The following is a 23,269-nucleotide window of genomic DNA, read 5'->3' on the forward strand; positions in this document are numbered from 1 at the left end:
CCATGGTCAGTTAGGGCTAGGACAGAGCTGCTTTGGCCATATCATTTCCTTTCATCGTGCATTCAGCATGTATTTATTGAGCACATATTGCATGCCATAGGTGTGGGTGCATGGGTGGAGGAAACAGGGTTCCTATCTTCCAAGAGCTCACACTTTAGCCAGAGAGTTAATGTGCAGTAGTGTAGGTTTCAGGCCTTTGCCTAAGTGAGAGCTGATCTGAGCAATAACATAGCAGAGGAGGAATTAAGAATCTTTTAGAGGAAACTGAGGCTCAGCACATATAAGGCTTGGTAAAGGTCACCATAGCTAGCGATCAGGTTGAACTCGTGTTAGTTAGAATAAAACAACTATTGTAGATCAGATGGTAGTGTGTAGCATTAGGGCTCTGGGGACTCTCTGCACTACCAGTGAGAAGGATCTTGTGGCTGGAAGGAAATTAACTGGTTGAGGTTGTCCTGTTCTCCAGAGTCATGGAGAAGTCATGTGTACTCAGAGTTTTTACAAACCTGGAGTGGAAGGATAGTTATATTGGGGACTGGGAGTCAAAATCACATGGGATGAGAGGATAAGACCCGGAAGTGGTGCACCTGAGGCTGTGCCAGCGGCTCTGGCTGGGAGCCAACGAACCATGAGATCCTGGGCAGATCCCTTGCCCTTTCTGTGCCTCAGTTTTCTAGTCTGTAAAATGGTGTAATAATCCTTGCTCTGTCTCTAGGAAAACTATAAAAGTGTTGTGCATATTCAAGGAATGCTATAAAATTACCATATATAATTATCATAGACTGTGTGCAGTGGCTTATTCCTATAATCTCAGCACTCTAGGAGGCCAAGGTAGGAGGATTGCTTGAGCTCAGGAGTTCAAGACCAGCCTGGGAAACATAGTGAAAACACACCTCTATTAAAATAAGAATTTTTTAAAAAGACAATTATAAAAATATGTTTTATTAAATTTTTTATTAACATTATGGAGCCTTACTGTGTGCAAGTCTGTATTCCAGACATTTTCTTGTGTTAACTAACTTACACACTTAGTTATAAGATCATGGACTCTAAAGCCCAGTGGGTCCCCAGCCTGGCTGTGCATAGAACCCCTTCGGGAGCCTGTTAAGGTGCATATTCTGTGGTCTCACAGGTCTAAGGTAGAGCCCAGGAATCTGCATCTTGACCACATTCCCTGAGGGATTCTGAAGCACCTACAAGTTTCTGATCCGGACCAGAGAAGGGAAGGAACTTGCCAGAGGCCTCACATTGAATTGGAGACCAGGTTGAGGCTAAAACCCAGATCTCCAGCTCCTGGCCTGATCCTTTCCCTCTACTCTTCAGTTGCCCCCAAGTACCCTAGAGAAATGAAGGTGGAGATGACTTCGGTGACACGTGAGGATGCTGGTGGTGGTGCTAAGGTGTACGGTGCTGTGGTAGGCATTTGACATGGCTTATCCCATTTAATGGCAATAAGGATAGAAAAAGGGACATTCGACTGGGCACAGTGGCTTATGCTTGTAATCCCAACACTTTGAGAGACCAAGGTGGGAGAATTGCTTAAGCCCAGAAGTCTGAGACCAGCCTGGGCAACAAAGTGAGACCTCGTCTGTACACAAAATTTTTTAAAATTAGCCGGGTGTGATGGCGCATGCCTGTAGTCCCAGCTACTTGGGAGGCTGAGGCAGGAGGATCCCTTGTCCCTGGAAGGTCACTGCCATGAGCTGTAAACGCATCACTGCACTCCCGCCTGCCAGCCTGGGTAACAGAGTGAGACTCTGTCTTAAAACACACACACACACACACACGGACACTCTCCACAGCCACATGATCCCCTGGCTCATTTGAGCATCAAGTGGCAGATTTTAATGTACCCTTGGAAAAGGGAGACTATGAGTGAGGCGCAGAGATACTGGAGAAGTGAATTTGAAACCATACCATCGGTGCATTGTCCGTTCTCCAGGAGCATGTGCCCTCAAGGCAAGAGTTGTCTGCTAACCCGGTTACTTGAAGACAGGGCAGGCTGGCAGGAAGGAAACACGTATGTCCCACAAGGTGTGTACCTGATGCCCGTCCATCCATACCAGCCTTCCACATGAGTCCCGTGTACCTATGGGTGCTCAGTGTGCACATATTTGTGTGTATGTCCTGCCCCCTCTGTGGGTGTGCATGTGTGCCTGGGCACGCTCTGCTGTGTGTAGCACAGGCTTGAAGCAAGCAGCACCTCTGTGTGTGGGCATATGTGCAGAGGAGGATGTGCTGCTGCCGGCTGGAGCCTCTCCAGCGTTAAGAGGCTACTGAGAATGCGTGTATGTTGCAGGTGTATGTGTGTGTATGGAAAGGGTTGCAACACAGAGCTCAGAAGGAGAAGGGCCATTAGAGAACACATTTGTTTGTTGGTTGGTTGGTTGGTTGGTTTTAGACAGAGTCTTGCTCTGTCACCCAGGCTGGAGTGCAGTGGTGCAATCTTGGCTCACTGCGACCTGCGCCTCCTGGGTTGAAGTGATTCTCTTGCCTCAGCCCCTCAAGTAACTGGGATTACATGCATGCGCTACCATGCCTGGCGAATATTTTTAGTAGAGACGGAGTTTCACCATGTTGGACAGGCGGGTCTTGAACTCCTGACCTCAAGTGATCTGCCCGCCTCAGCCTTCCAAAAGTGCTGGGATTATAGACGTGAGCCACTGCGCCCGGCCCATGCTTTTCTTATTCATGTCTTACCTCCATATTATGTGTATCATTCTTAAACCTGCCAGGTATGAGCCTGCCTCAGGACCTTAGCACTCGCTGTTCCCTCTGCCTGCATTGTTGCCCTAGACAAGCATATGCCTCACTCTCTCACCTTCTTACGTTCTTTGCTCAGATGTGCCCTCTCAGTGAGGATGGCTTTGGTTATCATATCTACCTTTGGTTATCATGTCTACCTTTGCAAATCACTCCTCACCCCTTACAGTCCATATACCCCCAGTCCCTGCTTTATTTTTTATAGCATTTACCATCTGACTTACTTGTGTATTTATTATCTTGTTCCCTTACTGGAATGCAAGCAGAGGTTTTAATCTGTTTCCCTTCACGCCTGTGAACAGTGCCTGGCCCTTAGTTGGTGTACAATAAATACTCATGGAATGAATGAATCCATGTACCACCTATACGTATTTTCTTCAAATTTTGCCAGTGAAATGTCCACTTTAGCCTCTCCTTAAGCAGTAATATACCTGAGATCACAAGTGTGTTTATTATACCTCTTTTCCAATTCACATTTGAAATGTACGTAACTATTAAGATTTTAAATATCAGGGTACCATCTAGAATCCTTTTTGCTTCCATTAGTGGTGAGGGCACTATACTCTAGGAACCACCAGTCCAGTCCAATCCCTCCTTTGGACAAATTGGATGCACTGAGGCCCCAAGAGGGTCAGGGATCAGCCCAGCGTCTCGCCCGAATTGTGACAGGACAGACCCCGGCACCAAATCTCCTGACTTCTAGTCTTCTTTTCTTTTGTAGTCTGAGGGAAACATGGAGGGCAGGACTGCATGATTCAGCCTTTCCCTGGCAGGAGACTCCTCCTGTTGGAGTGGGGCCAGACCTGCCTGGTAATTGGTGAATGGCAGCAGAGGAGAGGGCCATGGCAGGGTCAGCCGCCTCCAGCACCCCAGAGCCATGGTGTCCTCCTCTGAGGGGCCCTGGGGTTCAAAACTGATTCTGGCTAGAAATGACATGGGGATCCCTGTGCAGAGAGGATGCTAGGGGGTGTTGGGAAGGGGGATGGGGTTGGGCCATGCCTGATTATGAGCAGAAGAGTGAGACCAGACCCAGAGAGGGGTGGTGAAGACAGAGAGAGAGAGACAGATACAGCCCCAGCCTGGTCGAGTTATGCAGAGGTGGGTGTGTGCAAAAGCCTACAGTTAACCACCCCCCAAGGTGTGCGCAGTGCTTTATACTTTAGAAATCATTGCTGCATCTCATTTACTCAGCAGCTACTCTGCAAAGCAGATATTATCATCCCTGTTTTACTGATGATGAAGTTGAGACTCAGAGAGGTGAAATGATTTACTGAAGGTAGCCCAGCAATTTGAATTGGATGCCTTGCTGAGCCATAGATGGGGGAAGAACTGGCTGCACCTCTGACTGGATTTGGTAAAGGAGGGCTGTCTGTGGGAGGAGCAGGCAGGCTGAATGGATTCGGGAGCGAGGGGCCGGCTGGAAACCCACAGTCCACTCACTGGCCAAATAACCTTGACAAATCGCAAAACCTTTCTTTTTGAGGCTCAGTTCCCTCATCTGTAAAATGAGAATAATGGCACTCCCTAACTCACAGCTTGTGAGGATAAAACAACATGATGAAAAATGATAACACTGAAACCGAATGCCTCGCACATTTGATGTGCTCGGGAAGCAGCAACTTGAGTGATGAACATGAGTGCACCCGGCCCCTGACGAGTTTGCGCACAGTGACCACTTGCCACGACTGAGGGATTTCCAGTGCCTTCTTTGGCAGCTGTGAGTGAGCCTGAGACCCCGTCTGGGGGACCCGCAAGGGTTGGGGGCAGGTTTGTCTGTCCCAGAGCCCCAGGCTGGTGATGACGCCTCCTGGGGGTAAACCTCGTCTCTGTTGTTTACCCCATGTGCGGTGACTTTGTCATTATCATTCCTCCTGCGTTTTTTCTCTGAGTTATTTATTTTTCTGTGAGGAAGGAATGTGGGGAATTTACCACAGGGCGCTGGCCTTCACGTTCAGCTGGGCTGCAGGGCGTCCTTTCCTATAAGAAGGAAGCTGCTGAGACAGATGGCAGGAGAGGTGGAGGCGGAGGGTCCTAGCTGGCTCTGTGGCCCAAGGAGTGGGGGGCGGTTATGTAACTCACCCGGAGGCCCAGGTTCTGGTCTCTGGTCTTGAGCCTGGTAATGTACATAGCTCCTGTGGAACTGTTCCTGGCCCTTCCCATTCACCCCTGGCCTGTGGGCAAGCCCAGTGGGTGTGTTCTTCTATCAAAGTTTCCTTTCTATTCAGCTGGTCTAGGTTTGGGATATGGGAGTGGGTAGGAGAGTGGGGTGGGGGTTATCTTGAACCTCCTAGTCTCTGCTGAGCTATCCTCATTGCTTAGAATGCTTCCTTATCTCCATCTTTCAAGAGCTAGGACATAGGTCACCTCCTCCAGGAAGCCTTCCTGGATTGCTTCATCCTAGTTCATCTTTCTCTTAGGTTCTGTGTTCTCCCCTCACTTCATGAAACATTCTTCCTCTTAGATCTAACATAGTGATTTGAGACTTCATCTCCCTCTTCTCTCACAAGCGTGTTGCTCTCTCCTTCCTTCCTCCCACTCCCAGGAACCACCCTCTAGATCTTTGATCTAGAATCTAGATGAGTCTTGGATTTAGACAAATCTAAAATTCATCTCCAGGGATGAATAGTGAAGCAAAGTATGAAGGGGGAGGCTTTGGATTGTGGAAGCGCTCATCCTTTAGTAGTTTATTTAGTCAACACAGTGATGGTTTCAGCCCCTCCTGGCTGATGACTTCTGCTGAGTCTGGGGACATTTACAGAGGACGGAGACCAGTCCTGACCCTAGGGCTAAGGAGAAGGACCACATCTTTGTGGTGGGCCCAGAGTGTGCCAGGCCCTGGGAGGAGTAGGGAATCCACAGATGACCTAGGCCCTGCCCTGACCCTGGCAGAGGCAGTTTAGGGGAAACCACCTCTTCCCCCTGCCCTGACTTGCCACCTTTTTGTCCTTTAGCTTATGTGTTTTCTCTGGAAAGGTAGGGTGTGACGGCCCTTTCTGTATCCCTAAGGCCTCCAGGGAGCTGGGGGTGGGGAGAGTGAAATAGCAGGAGGGGGCTTCGTGAGCACAGGCCTAGCTCACCAGGGTTGGACTGGAGAGGTGGAAGGCTGGGCTGTGATCCTGTGATCCTGTCTGTGAGCCCTCCCTTTTCAGTTTGCTGTATACTTGGGGCTCAGCCGGCCTCTCTCTGGGTTACCATCTCAAAGTTTCTAAAAATCGACTGATTATAGATTAATGATTACCCCAGTAGAGTGGGCAAGAGAGAGGCTGTGGCTCCTGGCCTTTGGCAGGGCCCTGGTCAGCCAGCAGGGAGCAGGGCTTGTGATCTGCAAGGATAGAGGATGGGCCGGGCCTGCGCTGACTGAGGAGCTCTCATCTTAGCTTCCCCTAACCCCTCCATCTCTGCCCTCCCTGATCCCGACCCAGTGCCAGCAGAGAGAAACCAGAAGTTTGGCCAGGCCCAGCCTCCTTCCCCTGGGTTTCTGAGTTTTTGCAACCTGCTGTTTCCTCTGAGCCCTGTTTCTGTTTGGGGCCTCTGGGCCAGGTTGAACAGGGGAGGAGCACTGATCTAGGAGTCTGAATGGACTGATGAGGGCTTCTGCCAAGAAATGGCTGTTGGGCTGGGCCTGGGTGGGTGAGTAGGAGGGTGAGTTTGCTTTGTGGGGAGCTCTTCCGAAGGAAGGCGTCCAGGCTTGCGATCAGTCAGACCACGAGGGGCCCTTGCTAAGCTGTGAGACCTGGAGTGAGTTAGCTGCTTCTGTGTGCCTCATCTTCCTCATCTACGAAATGGGGATAAGGGAACCTCCTCTATGAGCTGTTGTGAGGATTAAATGAGAAAAGGCACATTAAACCCCTGGCTTGGCAGCATCTGGTGCTTCCAAAATGTTGGCTCTTGTCATTCTCACAGATTTCGTGTTTATTCTGCAAGTGCCAGTGGAAGATGTGGAGGGGACCAGGGAGGAATACAGAGGTGAAGCCGTAAAGGCCCCTGCCCTCGAGGCCGCTGCAGTCTCTGGGGGAAAATAGGGCCCAGAGCCTGATTGCTACAAAGCAAAACACTGGGAGGGGGCGGCATGGCCCATGTGACTGGCCCTGAACTGGGCATTGGGCCAACCTGGGCTTGAATTTCAGCTCTTCCTCTGGTTGGCTGTGCGACCTTGAGCAAGTCACTGCACCCCTCTGAGCCAGCGTCTTCTCTAACGTGGAGATGAGGATAGTGCTGGCCTCCTGGGTTGCTGTGGAAGTAAGTGAAGTAAGGCCCTGCCCTGGTACCTGGCATGTGGTGAGCACACCCTGAAAGAGAACTTTTACTAGAATGAATAATACACAAGGTGATGGTTATGAAGTGGTGCAGGTAGAACGTTGGTGGATCAGGGAAGGCTTTTTGGAGGGGGTGGTAGCATTCTAGGTAGGCCGGAAATCTGAGGGATTAGGGCATGTAGAAAGGATGTGAGACAGAGGAGGGTTCCCGGTAGAGGGGGTCTGTGCAAACGCTGCTCTGCAGGCAGGAATTCACTGGGCAACTGTGGGAACTGCAGGCCACCGAACTCCCTCCACTGTTGCCGAGGGCACAGAGAGAAGGTGAGTGAGCTCTTGGGCAGGCCCCAGTGGAGGGGCTTTGAATGCCAGGATGAAGCCTCTCCTCTTGATCCTCCATGTCCTGGGGAGGCAGCAGAGGGTTTGGAGCAGGAGAGAGGCATGAGTGGAGCCCAGAGGGAGGAAGATGAATCTGGCAGCGTGGGGCGGGTAGATTGGCGGGGGAGAGACTGGGGGTGGAGAGGCCATTTAAAAGGCTGTTGCAAAATCGGTTTTCCTGATAAAGAGCTGGGCTGAGTCATCTGTGGAGGAGAAAAGTCATATCCAGCTCCTTCGTGTTGCTGTCGATGTGGGATTTTCCTGGCTTCGTCAGCCAGGCAATTGGCTGCCTTCGCCGGAGGCTTTGAGAACCGAGGCCCGAAGGCCGGCAGGAGCATCCAGGGAGAAGCTTGGCTTCAGGGAGGACCCAGCAGAGTGAGTAAGATGAGCGCCCGGAGGTGCCTTTGCGGCTTGGGATATGTGACTTAGGGCATGTGGATCCCCCTCTGATCTTAGTCTCTCCTCTGGGCATCAAGGGAGAGGTATGTGGTGATTTCTGCCAGCCTGTGAGTGGTGAGGCGGGGGCTGGGCCTGGGGCTCCCCACCCCACTTCTGTGTCTTCTCCCATGCGCGGCAGTCCTTCCCACCAAAGCCTAGATTATTCTCCTCCCAAGAGGAGGTCTGGCAGTCTGCCGACCCAGTCAGGTCGCACTCGCCATGACTGTGGGGATGGAGAACTCCCCAGGGCATGGAGCCTGTGCCGTTTCCTCCTCTCAGTGGGAGGAGTGGGGAAGGGGCTGGCAAGGTAGCCAGGCCATTACTCAGGCCTCTCCATTTTCCTGCCTCCAGCTGAGCCAGAGGTTGTGCAGTGGCCAGTCATTGGTTCCTTCCTGACCTCACCAGGGGGGCAGTTTACCCAGCCTGTTTACCCTTCCTGTTGCCAAGACCCCTGGACAACCACAATGGGCTGCCTCGAGCCAATCTCTATTCCTACCCCTGGCTCCCTGTCCCACCCCACCCCACCCGACCCTGGCTGGACACTCCCATTGACGGCATCGTGTGAAGAAGCATTTCCTTGAATTCTCCCTGTCCTGACCTTGTGCTCTGGCCTCCCCTCCCCGGCCCCACCTCCCTCCTGCGGATCCTCCGTCCACACGGGCCCCAAGTGGTGGGCAGAACAGGCAGCTGTCCACAGTGGGTGGTAGGGGTGGGGGAAAGGGTTTGTCCCTTCCTACGCCAAACGAGAACTGGGGTCTCCTGACTCCCAACATTGTGATCTTCCCACTCTACTAATCTTTCATGCCCTAGCAGTCCTTTCTACCTTAGTAAGAATGAGTTCATCAACTCTTCTTCTGAGAGGAAGAAGTGGGAGAAAGAAGGAGTTGTTCTAGGCAGCTGGGTTTTCAGGGGAGAAGACACTGCTGAGGGGCATTGATCACGAGATGAGGAAGCAGAGGGCTTTGCAGACCATCATCCAGGAGCACTGGAGCCTCTCTTGTTTTTTGTCTTTCCAGAGTCCTAGTCTGGAAGGAGAATAGTTAAGAGATTAGACTCAGAGCCAGACTTTTCTGAGTTTTGAATTCCAGCTCTGCCACTCTTAAGTTGTGTGACCCTGGGCAGGTCTCTCTGAGCCCCAGTTTCACCTGCAGAATGAGAAGAATCACAGGACTTACCTCTTGGAGGTGCTGTGAGAACTGAACAAGGTGGTGAGCATAAAGTGCACAGCACTGCACCTGGGCTGCAGCGGGGGCTCGGTAGTGACCGCGGTCATGGCAAACCCCTTCTAATGACTGTGCTGGTGCTTCTCGCCTACTCCCCCACTCCAGGATTTACCCTGTTGGACCCAAGTCTCCTGACCCCAGGCAGCTTTTCATTGTGTCCGCGCTCCACCCCTTCCTCTCTTGAAGGCCTGTCTTCAGGGCTCCTGATCCAATGTCCAGGGTGGGTCTTTAAAGGGCTAACCCCCCAACCTGGCTCTGCATCAGTTTAGGTGGGGAGGCGGTGGGGACATCATGACTTGCACAAGTGCAGGCCACAGCCAGGCCAATTGAGGGTTCAATGAGGTACCTGTCCCCTGTAGCCTTTGGCTACTTCCCCACCCCCACCTTTGACACCAGGAGCAAGATCTTGGAGCAGCTGCCTGGGATATTGCCAGAGAGGGCAGCTCCCTAGTCTGAGGAATTTTAGATAGACTTGCCCCCTGGTGCCCTGCTACAAGGGACTCTGGGGTGCCCCCTCCCTCCCCAGCTTTGTTTGTGAAGGGTGGCAAGAATCATCTGGATGGCTGGCTGGATCTGGTCCAAACCTCCTGCTGAATTCCTTTTCCATGGAGTCACTGTGGGCTGGAGTGCGGGCTGCAGGAGCTTGCCTTGGAGGGCAGGGCTCTCTTACCTCCTGGCCTTTTCTGCCATTCCTCTTGTTCCAGAACAGTAGCTTGGGAGCAGTTCTAAGCTCAGAGAGGTGGCGGTGATGGGATCTTAGCAGCAGCCCAGGCTGTGAATGGAGCCTCACTGGGAGTCAGCTGACCTGGTCTTGGACTCACATCCTCCTCTCTGACCCCTTCCTTGGCTGGGCCTCCCAGGCCAGCTTATTTCTAAAGGCCCTGCACACTCTGACATTTGAGGATTTTCTAAACCCATGGCCTTCTAGAGCCAGTAAAGAGAAAAGCAGAAAAATGCAAGGGCATTGAGAGGTCTGGAGTAATCAAACACTGAAGTGCTTTCTATGAGCCTCGCACGGTGGGAACCGGCCAGCCAGGAGCCTAGTGCTCTCTGCAGTAACGTAGAGCCAGGTGTGAACACAGCTCTACTCCTTCTGGCTCTGTGATCTTGGGCAGCTCACTTTACTTCTCTGAGCCGTAGATTTCTCATCAATAAATAATAATAGTTTGTGCCTTGTAGGGTTGTTTTGAAAATTAAATAATATGAGTAAAGTATGTGTATAGGTATACAGTAAGTGACCAATCAATGTTAGCTACTGTTGCTGCAACTATGTCATAAGAAACACTGGTAGGACCACAGATGTTTATCCTGACCCTGTCCCAAGGGGATCTGATGTATCTGCAAATCTCTGCAGGGCTGTCAGGCTGGAATGAATGAGAAAACTTTTTTTTTTTTGAGACGGAATGTTGCTCTGTCGCCCAGGCTGGAGCGCAGTGGTGTGATCTCGGCTCACCGCAATCTCTGCCTCCCTGGTTCAAGTGATTCTTCTGTCTCACCTCCCAAGTAGCTGGGATTACAGGCCCCTGCCACCACACCCAGCTAATTTTTGTATTTTTGGTAGAAATGGGACTTCACCATATTGGCCAGGCTGGTCTTGAACTCCTGACCTCATTATCCATCTGCCTTGGCCCCCCAAAATGCTGGGATTACAGATGTGAACCACCGCGCCCGGCTGAGAAGATTTTTTTTCTGTGCAGCCTGGGGAGGCAGACCCACATCAAGAAAGTGGATGAAGGCTGGACATGGTGGCTCACACCTGTAATCCCAGCACTTTGGGAGGTTGAGGTGGGTGGATCACTTGAGCGCAGGAGTTCAAGATCAGCCTGGGCAACATAGTGAAACACTGTCTCTACAAAAAATACAACAATTAGCCACGCATGGTAGCATATGCCTGTAGTCCCAGTTACTCAGGAGGCTGAGGTGGGAGGAATGCTTGATCCTGGAAGTTTGAGGCTACAGTGAACCATGATGGCGCCACTGCCCTCCAGCCTGAGCGACAGAGCAAGATCCTATCTCAAAAAAAAAAAAAAAAAAAAGTGGATGGAAGTTAATGTAAGGAGGAACTTTCTAACTGAGGAATGTTAATTAGTGGAAGGCACCTCCTGGGGGAGTGAGCTCATGCCACCTGAGTACATCAGCAGAGACTTGCACACTCAAGGGTGTGGTTTTGAAGATGCAAGAATTGTGTGGGGATTGGACTTGGGGACAGCCGCCTCTGAGATTCCGAGGTTCCGTGTTTGGGGGCAGTAAGCTCTGCTTCCCCGCAGCTCTGGAATCCCCTGCTATTTGACCTTCAGCGAATCTCCTATGCTAGAAGAGTATCTGACCTTTTCCAGGCAGTGGAATGGGGTGACCAATTGCCAGCTTATGCCAGGAGAGCATGAGCCCTCTGCCCACCTGGGCTTCATGGCAGTCAGGCCTTGGCATTCATGATCTCATTGTGGCCTCCCAACACTCATGTTGAGTTAAGGAGACTGTGGCTCTGAGAGGTACAGTAACTTGCCAAGGTCACATGGCTAGCAAATGGCAGAGCCTGGATTCAGGCCAGGATGCCTGGTTTCTAAGCAGAGCAGGGGAGACAGATGCTGCATGAGCTGAGCAACCTCTCAGAGCCCTCCCGTGTGGCTGGCACCCCATCCCTTAGGCACCTCCCAGGGGAACAGCCTGGCTAATAGACATCTTTAATAGATAGGGTGATCCAGGCAGGAGAGGAGTCCTATTGAGGGGAGTAGTATCATGGGTGGGTGGGATAGGCTATGTGCTTTCACTGTTTCTAATAGGTTAGGGGAAAGCCAGGTTCGATGGAGGAGGAAAGAAGGAGGTTGCGGCCAGAAAACCTGTGGCTGCTTGGCCTGGCCCCAGTGGAGTTGCTGTGACGCTGCTGGTCACAGCTTCTCTGCTCTGTGTGGACCTCCCTGTGGCTCCCATGTGGGGTCAGCCAGCTCTACCCTGGGCTACTCTCTGGACCTCTGTTTCCCACCTATAAAACAGGGTGGTGATGCAATACCTCCTCTGTAAGAATTCTTCCAGCTCTGAGAGTCCATGAATTCAGAGCCTCGCTGGCAAGATGCCTAGAAAGACTGTCCCTGGAGACAGACTCAGCATGCCATGGCCAGTGCTAATGAGGGCAAGGGAGGGGAGGGCAGGGTCAGATTCCTCAAGAACTAATTAGCTTCCCACAGTAGGGAGGAGAGGGGTGATGGAGGGAGGAATTTTCTTAGCCACTGATGTTGCTTCTGACCCTGGTCACGGGCTGATCCATCCACCTGTCTGTCAAGGCGTTTGTTCATGCATCCTTTGTTCATTAATTATTCAATAATTATAAATTGAGCACCAACTGTGTGCCAGCTGGGCACTGGGGATAGAAAGAGAAATGGTTGCCTATAATGATCTTATAGATTAATAGGGGACTGAATTCAGCCTGATCTCAGGACCTCAAGTCCCAGACTGACCCCTGACCCCTGATGACCTTGTTCCTGCTCCTTATGTCCCAAAGAGACCTTTTGGGATGAGCAGACAGCTTGAGCATGGGCTGGAGACCCCAGAAAGAACAGTTCTGGCTCCAGCTTTGTCACCCTTGGCTTTGCAGCCTTGGGGCATTTCCTTATATATCTCTGAACCTCCGTTTCTTCTTCTGAAAAACACAGGCAAGCGGTGCTTGTCTCATTATGGTTTTGTGCAGATAAAATAAAAGAATGCAATGTTCTAGAGTAGTCGTTGGTGAAACTAGCTCAATTTGTTACTTTTGTAGTGTTAAAGGATGTGAATTTTAAAATGATTATTTAAGTAAAAATGGGAAGAAATCCTGGGAGGAGATAGAATAATGACACAAACAGTGGTTACCTGATTGTGATATGGAGTAATCGAGGATGGGGTGACACTTTTTACTGTATATCTTTTTATGTTTTAATTTTTAGGGCCAGATATGGTGGCTCATGCCTATAATCTCAGCATTTTAGGAAGCCAAGGCCAGAGTATCACTTGGGCCCAGGAGTTTGAGACCAGCCTGGGCAGCATAGCGAGACCCCTTCTCTACAAAAAATACAAAAACAAAATTGGCTAAGCGTGGTGGTGCACACTGATGATAGTCCAGCCATTTGGGAGGCCGAGGTGGGAGGATGGCTTGAGCCCAGGAGGTTGAGGCTGCAGTGAGCTATGATGGTGCCACTGCATGCCAGCCTGGGCAACAGAGCAAGACCCTGTCTCAGAAAAGTAAAAATAAAATAAAAATGAATGAATAAATAAATTTTTAGACCATGTGAATGTATTACCTACTCTAAAAAGGGGAAATATTAGTGACATCTCTTTATAAAATCAAAGCACATGCCTGTAATCCCAGCACTTCGAGGTACTGAGGTGGGCGGATCACTTGAGCCCACCTGAGTTTGAGACCAGCCTAAGCAACATGGTGAAACCCTGTCTCTACAAAAAAAACATTAGCCGAGTATGGTGGCACACATCTGTAGTCCCAGTTACTTGGGGAGCTGAGGCAGGAGAATCACTTGATCCCAGGACGTGGAGGCTGCAATGAGCTGAGATCTCATCACTGCACTCCAGCCTGGGTGACGGAGTGAGACACTGTCTCAAAAAAATAAATAAATACAAATTTAAAAAATTAAACCAGACAGTGGTTTATTAAAATATTTTTGTTTAAAAAAATTAGAGCACATTCCTATACTATAAGTCTGAAAGTATAAAGGGCCCTAAGGAGGGCACACAGAAAATATTCTGGGGGTTCATTTGTGCATTCAGCAATATCTACTGAGTGCCACTGTATGACAGGTGCTGTTCTAGGAGCTGCTGTTACAGTGATAAACAAGTCAGGTGGCTGGGTGCGGTGGCTCACGCCTGTAATTCCAGCACTTTGGGAGGCCAAGGCAGGTGGATCATCTGAGGTCAGGAGTTTGAGACCAACCTGGCCAACATGGTGAACCTCCGTTTCTACTAAAAATACAAAAAGTAGCTGGGCATAGTGGCGCATGCCTGTAATCCCAGCTACTTGGGAGGCTGAGGCAGGAGAATCACTTGAACCCAGGAGGCGGAGGTTGCAGTGAGCCGAGATTGCGCCACTGCACTCTAGCCTGGGTGACAAGAGCGAAACTCCTTCTCAAAAAAACCAAAAAACCAAAAAACATGTCAGGCAAGGTCATCACCCCTTGGAGCTATGCTCTAGGCGAGGAGATGGATAATAGAGAGGGAAACATAAAGATCATTTCAACTTGGTGAATGCTATGGAGGAAACAAAACAGATTGGGATAGGAGAAGGAAAGGTGCCTCCAGAGAGGGGACATTCCAGCTGAGACTTGAGTGGCCAGAAGGAACCAGCATGGACTGCTACCTGGGAAAAGATTATTCCAAGCAGAGGGAGCAGCAAGTCCAAAGGCCCTGGGGAAGGAACATACTTGGCATTTTCAAGGAAGAGAAAGCAAGCCAGTGTGGCAGAGCCTAGTGAGAGAGGAGAAGGCGGTGGGGAGAAGCCAGGGACACGGAGGGACTTCTAGGGTGAGGTGTTCGTACTCAGTTTGGTAAAGTGCTGTATCAGCAACTGTCAGGGGGAATCCAAATCAGGGACCAGTTAATCCTGAGAGGATAATCAGAGTGGCGTAGAGGCGGTGGCATTTGAGTTGGGCCATGAAAGGTAGGTCAGGGCTGATTACGAAGTGAGCTAATTCTAAGAAACAGTGAGTGACAATTAAATTCCAGAAGAAGAGATCCTGTGTAGGAAGGGCTGAGGCGACCATCTCGGTCTGCCTGTCTGTCTGTGCACCCCTGTGTCACTGCATTCCTGTTTGCTAACTGGGCTTCTGTCCCTCCCTGCAGCATTGGGCCAGAGCACTAGCCTCACGGAGAAGGATCTGAAAGAGGCCAAGGCGCGGAGCCAGCAGATTGCAGCCCAGCTGACCACCCCTCCCAGCTCCAATTCCCGTGGCGTCCAACTCTTCAACAGGCGCCGGCAGAGGGTGAACGAGTTCACCTTGGAGAGCCACGGCCAGAGGGGACAGAAGCCCAGCCAGGAGTCCCTCAAAGTGCTCCCTGAAAGTCCCCCAGGCCATGCCCCGGGGCTCAGCCTGAGTTCCACCTCGCTGCTGGAGCCAGGCCCTCCACGGCACCCCAATCCCCAGAGCCCCGACAGCGGGGTCCCTGGCCACAGCATGGAGGGGTACTCAGAGGAGGCTAGCTTGCTGCGGCACCTGGAGAGGGTGGCCAGTGAGGAGGAAGAGGTGCCACTGGTGGTTTATCTAAAGGAGAACGCAGCACTGCTGACAGCCAATGGGCTCCACCTGTCCCAAAACCGAGAGGCCCAGCAGTCCTCACCGGCCCCACCTCCAGCTGAGGACCACAGCCCAGCTGCAGATGTCAACCAAAACCTTGCCTCGCCCAGTGCCACGCTCACCACACCAGTTTCTAACAGCAGCCACAACCCGCCAGCCACCGATGTCAATCAGAACCCACCGGCAACTGTCGCTCCACAGAGCCTGCCACTCTCTAGCATCCAACAGAATTCCTCAGAGGCCCAACTCCCATCCAATGGCACAGTGCCTGCTTCCAAACCCAGCACCCTGTGTGCTGACGGGCAACCCCAGGCACCGGCCGAGGAAGTGAGGTGCAGCACACTCCTAATTGACAAGGTATCAACTCCAGCTACCACCACCAGCACCTTCTCCAGAGAAGCTACGCTCATCCCCAGCTCCAGGCCCCCAGCCTCAGATTTCATGTCCAGTTCCCTGCTCATTGACATCCAGCCCAACACCCTGGTGGTGTCAGCAGATCAAGAGATGTCTGGGCGAGCAGCTGCCACCACACCCACCAAGGTCTACAGTGAGGTCCACTTCACACTGGCCAAGCCCCCGTCAGTGGTCAACAGGACGGCCAGGCCTTTTGGGATCCAGGCGCCAGGGGGCACCAGCCAGATGGAGAGGAGCCCCATGCTAGAGAGACGACATTTTGGAGAGAAGGCTCCGGCTCCCCAGCTCCCCAGTATCCCAGACAGGAGTCCCCGGCCACAGAGACACATAATGTCCCACAGCCCCATGGTGGAAAGGAGGCTGATGGGGCAGCGAAGCCCGGCCTCAGAGAGACGCCCCTTGGGGAACTTCACTGCACCCCCCACCTACACTGAGACCTTGTCCACAGCCCCTCTGGCTTCCTGGGTGAGGTCTCCTCCCTCATATTCTGCCCTGTACCCCAGCTCCGACCCCAAGTCTTCTCATCTGAAGGGCCAGGCTGTTCCTGCCAGCAAGACAGGCATTCTGGAGGAGTCGATGGCCCGCCGGGGCAGCCGCAAATCCATGTTTACCTTCGTGGAGAAGCCCAAGGTGACCCCGAATCCAGACCTGCTGGATCTGGTACAGACAGCGGACGAGAAGCGGCGGCAGAGGGACCAGGGGGAGGTAGGCGTGGAGGAGGAGCCCTTCGCACTGGGGGCCGAGGCCTCCAACTTCCAGCAGGAGCCAGCACCTCGCGACAGGGCCAGCCCCGCGGCGGTAGAGGAGGCAGTCCCAGAGTGGGCCTCCTGCCTCAAGTCACCCCGCATCCAGGCCAAGCCGAAGCCCAAACCCAACCAGAACCTCTCCGAGGCCTCTGGGAAGGGGGCTGAGCTCTATGCCCGCCGCCAGTCACGGATGGAGAAATATGTCATCGAGTCTTCAAGTCATACACCGGAGCTGGCCCGCTGCCCATCACCTACCATGTCCCTGCCTTCCTCCTGGAAATACCCCACTAACGCCCCCGGGGCCTTCCGAGTGGCATCCCGAAGCCCAGCCCGGACCCCGCCTGCCTCCCTCTACCATGGCTACCTGCCTGAGAATGGGGTCCTGCGCCCAGAGCCCACCAAGCAGCCGCCGTACCAGCTGCGGCCCTCGCTCTTTGTCCTCTCTCCTATCAAGGAGCCTGCCAAGGTCTCGCCAAGAGCTGCCTCACCTGCCAAGCCCAGCTCCTTGGACCTGGTGCCCAACCTGCCCAAGGGGGCTCTCCCTCCGTCTCCTGCCCTGCCTCGGCCCTCCCGCTCCTCACCGGGCCTCTACACCTCCCCCGGCCAGGACAGCCTGCAGCCCACTGCTGTGAGCCCTCCCTATGGCGGTGACATCTCCCCTGTGTCTCCCTCCAGGGCATGGTCTCCCCGAGCCAAGCAGGCCCCCAGGCCCTCCTTCTCTACCCGGAACGCCGGGATTGAGGCTCAGGTGTGGAAGCCTTCCTTCTGCTTCAAGTAACGAACCCCACTGGGGTCCCACTGCCGGTCAAGTTCCCCTCCTTGAGGGCCAGATGGAGAGCAGACGTGGCAGGAAATGGCACAGAGCTGAGTGAGGAGAATGGGGAGTCCATGGTTCAAGGTCAGATGCGGCCACCAGCTGGCTTTGTGACCTTGGGCGAGTCGCCTCCCCTCTCTGAGCTGAAGCTGCCCCTCCCCTACTACAACAGGGGTCGGACTCCGTGTCTGAGTGGGGAGGAGGGTCATGGAGAGAGAACTGTCTGGCAGCCCTGATGCGGTAGAGGGGCATCCACTGGCCTTTGTGAGCTGTAGGGATGCAGCGTCTGATGCCAGCGTCTTGCTGGAGGAGTGGCCTAGAAGGGGATCCTAACAGGGACTTCTGGAGCAGACAGAGCCTGCCAGTGCCTGTGGAGTCAGCCAGCCAAGGGTCTGCCTCCTCAGCTGCCCCAGTGGGGGCCTCCCTCCTGAGGCTCAAGCTCCTGGCATCTTTCTTCCTATCGCTGGATTCTCACCTCCACGGGCCTGTCTTCTGCCTCTGCCTTCTGGACACCGTTTCCTCTCCGCTGCTTCAGAGCGCTTTGCCTCGCCTCCGCCTGCGCTCCTCTCCGGGGTCCTTCTGCTGGCTGCGGACTCAGCCCACCACTGCTGTCTGACGCTTTTCTTCCTGCCCCCCTCCGAGGCCTGGCTCTGTTTTAGGGAGACCACTGGGCCCAGGCCTCAGCCCCAGTTCTTCCTGGCTTGCTGTCACTGCTGTAGGGGTGGGGGACGTCCCAGGGGATCCCCAGGAGGAGAGCCCTGTAGGAGGCTGTGCAGATGTGGGTGTGCCACAGGGAGGGTGGCCCCTAGCCATGTATCCATTGGCTGTTTTGGCTTCAGATTCAACCAAGATCTGCCTGACTAAAAGAAGCCACCTCAGTGCACTGGAACGGGGCCCAGGGGGAGGCAGGAGAGGAGGGTTCTGGTCCCATGTCACCCTCCCATTTGCTGTGTGACTTTGGCCCACTCACGTTCTCTCTTTGGGCCTCAGTTTTATCATTTATACAAAGAGGGCTTTTCTAGCTGTAACAATCTGTGAGGATTGAGAGGATAGGCTGGTTCTTTGAAGGAAGACCTTGTAAGTGACAAGACAGTCCCCTGGGAAGAAAGAGAAAGGAAATGGGCTATTGCCAAAGGACAGGTGGCGTTAGATGGCTGTGAGGGTGACCTGGTGAGGGAAGGGTTGGAATGAGCTGCTGCAAGAGGCCAAGGGATGCCTGGGCTGGGCTGGGCTGGCTCAGGCTCAAGATTGCCTGGGGACAGTGGGAGCACCAGCAGGACCTAGGGCAAGGCATAGCAGTGCAGTGGGAAGGGACAGAGGAGATCTTAGAGTTTTGAGGAAAATCTGGGACTTGAAACCTGGATTCTAACAGACCAACTGCATGTGTGTCTGTAGGTCTCAGTTTCCACATTCATACAGTGAGAGTGTTAAGTCAGGTAGCTGGAGACTCCCCGTCACCTCTGACACTTTTAGAGGTGATATGATACAGCCCCCAACCAAACCAGGCTTTGTGGGGGGTGAGAGAATATAGACATAAGTGGCAGGATTCAGATGGAAGCTTCGCAAGGCTGGGGGCCGAGGACCACCCACTTCTCTTTCCCAGTCCTATTTCTGGGCTCCCCAGTGGGGCAAGGGGTGGTGGAGGCGGTGCCCATGCTGGGCTGAGCCTGCAGTTTTTGTGAGCTCTGGGCTTGTCTCCATGGAAACAGGGGTGCCTTCTTAGTGAGCTCATTTCACACAAATCAAGGGGATATGCATGGGGGAGTTGTGAGTGAGCTCAGCTCCTTCAGGCCTGGCCCCTCCCAGAACAGAGTGAAGCCCCTGCCCTGGACCCCTGCTCCCTTCCACCCTTGAGGGCCATCAATAGAAGAGCCCACCCTTCATTCTGCAGCTCCTGCGGCCAGGCTGAGCTCTGCCCCCAACTTTGTTTTCTCTCATATTCTCAATACACTCTGCCTCAAATCCGTCTTGCTTCTTTCTTTCTTCCGTGCTGCTAGGGGTCAGGGTTCCCTTCCTCCTCCCTGATTCTAGCCTGGGAAGTGGAGTGGGCCTGCTCAATTACTGTGCGTGAAAGTGTGGCTGCGTCCTGCGTGCTGCCTGCATCTGCTGTATGTCTGGTTCTGCACGGGTACAGACGTGTGCTGGCTTGGAAGTGAGGCCTTCCTCTCTACAGCACTCAGGGAGCCAGAATCCTGTGCAAATAGCAACCTTTTGTTCTTTCCTTCCCTCAGAGTTTGGCCAAAAACACTGTAGAGGATTTTTGGGGAAAATGCACTACCTCTTCTGGTCCAGGTTTGTTTGGGTTCTTTACAAGTGGAATAGAAATGCCTCTAGCCAGCATTCGTTCTCCAGTTCCCTCAGTCCCTCCCTCCTATTATCTACACTTGGCCATTTCCCACTTTTGCCATTGTTTTCACTGTCTGGATCCTGAAAGCATGGAGTTTTTGCCCCTGGTGGGGAGGAAAGAACTGCCATAGAGGGTCAGGAGAACTGGATTCTAACCCCAGGTCTGCATCTGATTCGTGTGTGACCTCAGACAACCTCTTCCAATCTCTGGGCCTTAGTTTCCCCTTCTGTGCAGTGAAAGGATTACAGAAGGTGGTATGGGAGCCCCGTTTGGTCTCTGACAGTCCAGGTTTGACTGTGTTCTACTTACGCATTCACCTCACACACGTGCCCTGCTTTGGGTCTGGGGTTGGGTTGAGCGGATGCTACTTTTTGAATTTTCACCCACCGCATTCCCAAGGAGCTCTGGTGTGCATGGTGCATTGAACAGTCTGTCAGAAAGTGAAGAGTTCTGATTTCCTGCAGCCTTTTCCTATTGTGCACACCCCCCACTCCAAACATACACACAGAGTCAGTGCCCAGGCATGGCTGTTAGAGTGAGGTCAGGTTCTGGCCCATCTCCAGATATGAGGAGCTGCTTACCACTGCCCCCAACATTCAACCCCATTTGAGCCTTTCTGTTTTGTAGTCTTGGCTGAATCGTTGTTCCTTCCACTTATTGGCCCCAGCATTCCCTTTGTGGTCACCAAAGGGAGAAACAATGCTTTAGAGATTTTTAGGTGGTTATCATAGCTCTCCTGCACAGCCTACTCTCCTGGCTGAAGACCCCAGGTTCCTCTGCCTTGGGTGGTTACTGACTGGCTTGGGTCATGAACTCTAGGCCCCACCTCCCTGCTCAGGGTGGCACTGTGGTCAGGTGTTGGGTCATGCCAGAGCCCACCCTGATTTGGCATTTGGCCCTAGAGCTGGGACCTCCCTCCCAGCTCCTCTCCCTAAACTGTGGAGTCTGCCCTCTATGACCAGGCTGACTGGGATGTTTCATAGACACAGAGAAGCTCCCAGTGTCTCTGGCTCATGTATACACAATTCTGACCCTGGGAGGAAAAGAGTGTGATCCCAGGCTGAGCCTTAACTTTCAGCTTGATGACTGGGAGCTTGGATGTCCCTAGGGAGTCTCTAAGGGTCACTCCAGCATTAGCATCCCATGAAAAATGTCCTGCTCAGGCTGTTGTATAACATTCCCCTTTAGTTTAAAGGGCTCCAATTTAGAGTCTGGGCTCATCTAGCAGCTGCTACATTCTGTTTGGATAAAACATACAATTAGTGTCTATTTCCTTTGGATTGGAAGGAATTAGAAGACCCTCAGTTGGATGAGAGGATGACTGGCTTGGTTATGGCTGATCACTGATTGGATGAAAGAATAAATCTTTGGATGGTTCTAGATTTTGATTGGGTAGGAAGCATGGAATGGCCTGGCTAGCTCTGAACTGTGGTGGATGACTGCTAGTGAATTTGGATTGGATTGAATGGCAAGGTGGACTGGTTATTGCTGGAATCTGATTGGGTGAACAGTTGGAAAGTTCAGGAGATACATGTTAGGCAGGGATTCCCAAGCCCTCCACTTTCAAACCAGTTCAAACTGCTTAAACATGTAGGCTTTGAGCTGCACACACACACACATACACACACACACACACACACACACACACACACTTCCCGGTGGGGCAGAACACACTAGATTGTTATTTATACCTCTGAGCTTCATTTTCATCATTTGTAAAATGGGTGTGATAATGCTAGTTACCTCACTAGTCTGTTGTGAAAACCTAATGAGATAAAGGATGAGAACGAAGTTTGTAGACTGAATGTCCTTAAGTACATAGGAAACAGGTATGGCCGTGCATTGCCAACCAGTGCTTCATAGCCTCCAAGCTGTTCACCATCTTGGCCTCTCCAAAACCACACTCCCCTCCCCATGCTGTGAAAAAGCTCAGTGAGGGGCATGTGCTGCTGTCGGGCATGTGCATGACCTGACTTCCTTTTGAATTTCCATCTGTCAGGAGGATCTTCCTCTCTGCTTGGGTATCCAAGGAAAGATGAGGAAGTGACCATGGCGACATGGCAAGGGGTTTGGGGCTGAGAGGGTCTTTCCCTAAGTCCAACTTTAATAATAGTCAGCTGGGCTCAGTGGCTCACGCCCGTAATCCCAGCACTTTGGGAGGCTGAGATGTGTGGATTACCTGAGGTCAGGAGTTGGAGACCAGTCTAACCAAAATGGAGAAACCCCGTCTCCACTAAAAATACAAAATTAGCCAGGCGTGGTGGCACATGCCTGTAATCCCAGCTACTCCGGAGGTTGAGGCAGGAGAATCACTTGAACCCAGGAGGCGGAGGTTGCGGTGAGCTGAGATTGTGCCATTGCACTCCAGCCTGGGCAACAAGAGCAAAACTCCATCTTAAAAAAATAATAATAATGGTCAATATTTTTACATTTTAATTTTGAATAGGTAATACATTCATACGGTTCGGAAATCTAAACTTATATAAAAAGTAATATATTAAAAAGTCTTATTCCCATCTCCCTGCCCCAGCCTACTCTTCTGGTTGAAGAGCCGGGTTCCCCTGCCTCAGTAGTTGTTGACTGGCTTGGGTCATGAGCTCTAGGCCCCACCTCCCTGCTCAGGTGACACTGTGGTCAGACGGGAGGACATACAGAGCCCACCCTGACTTGGCATTTGGCCCTGAGACACTAGCCTCAGCCTCTATCTAGTTCTTCTCATGTGGCCCTGGGTCCAGGACCTCCCTCCCAGCTCCTCTCCCTAAATCATGGGGAAACCGAAGCCTCCCTCAGCTAGCCTGACTGAAAGCTTCCTGGGATGTGCCACAAACAGAGCAACTCCCAGTGCCTCAGGCTGCATGCCCTGATCCTGTTCTCACCCCATTTCCTAACAGGTGACCACTTTGGTTAGTTCGCATGTATCTTTCTATATCCTTCTAGTATTATTTTTTTAATTGAGACAGAGTCTCGCTGTGTTGCCCAGGCTGCAGTGCAGTGGTACGATCTCGGCTCACTGCAACCTCCGTCTCTCAGGTTCAAGCGATTCTCCTGCCTCAGCTCCCGCAGTAGCTGGCACATGCCACCATGCCTGCTAATTTTCGTATTTTTAGTAGAAACAGGGTTTCTCCATGTTGGCCAGGCTGGTCTCGAACTCCTGACCTCAGGTGATCCGCCCACCTCGGCCTCCCAAAGTGCTGAGATTACAGGCGCGGGCCACAGCGCCAGGCCCTTCTAGTATTTCTTTATGGTAATCAACATCTATTGAGCACTTTCTTCCAAGGAATGTGCCGATATATGTAATGTTCTTTTCCATCAGTTATCTCATTTAACCCTCACAACAACCCTATAGGATTAAGTACTGTTGTTACACCCCATTTTACAGAAGCAGAAACTGAAGCCCAGAGGGGTGAAGGAACTTGCCCAAGCTCAGTTAGTAAGTTAAGGCGTCTCTCTCCAAAGCGAGTCTTAACACGGGAGCAGACACAAGACAGCGGGGGCTCTTCAAGCGTTCTGGGCTGAGTTTGGGCGCCTGTGTTTTATTGCAGGTACTACCTGACTTGGATCGGTGGCTTCCCTTTTCGGTGTAATAGACAAATCGGACTCCGTCCCTTCCTAAAGCCCGGT

At 52.3% G+C, this 23,269-nt stretch overlaps 1 protein-coding gene across 8 annotated transcripts in view; it reads left to right on the forward strand.

Annotated features, from left to right (window-relative positions):
- Positions 1–23,269, forward strand: part of SYNPO (synaptopodin) — a 74,701-nt gene that overhangs the window by 48,570 nt on the left and 2,862 nt on the right. For 6 of the 8 annotated variants that reach the window (XM_077937341.1, XM_077937340.1, XM_077937343.1 and 3 more), the window contains one exon: positions 14,876–17,235. In XM_077937341.1, the coding sequence (XP_077793467.1) occupies positions 14,876–17,235 (2,360 nt within the window). Of the gene's footprint in view, positions 1–7,574; positions 7,770–14,875; positions 19,264–23,269 lie in introns of those variants that run through there. The other 2 variants (XM_001099989.5, XM_077937344.1) reach the window with 2 other exon arrangements.

This window comes from Macaca mulatta, chromosome 6, assembly GCF_049350105.2.
Source record: "Macaca mulatta isolate MMU2019108-1 chromosome 6, T2T-MMU8v2.0, whole genome shotgun sequence".
NCBI classification, from domain to species: Eukaryota; Metazoa; Chordata; class Mammalia; order Primates; family Cercopithecidae; genus Macaca; species Macaca mulatta.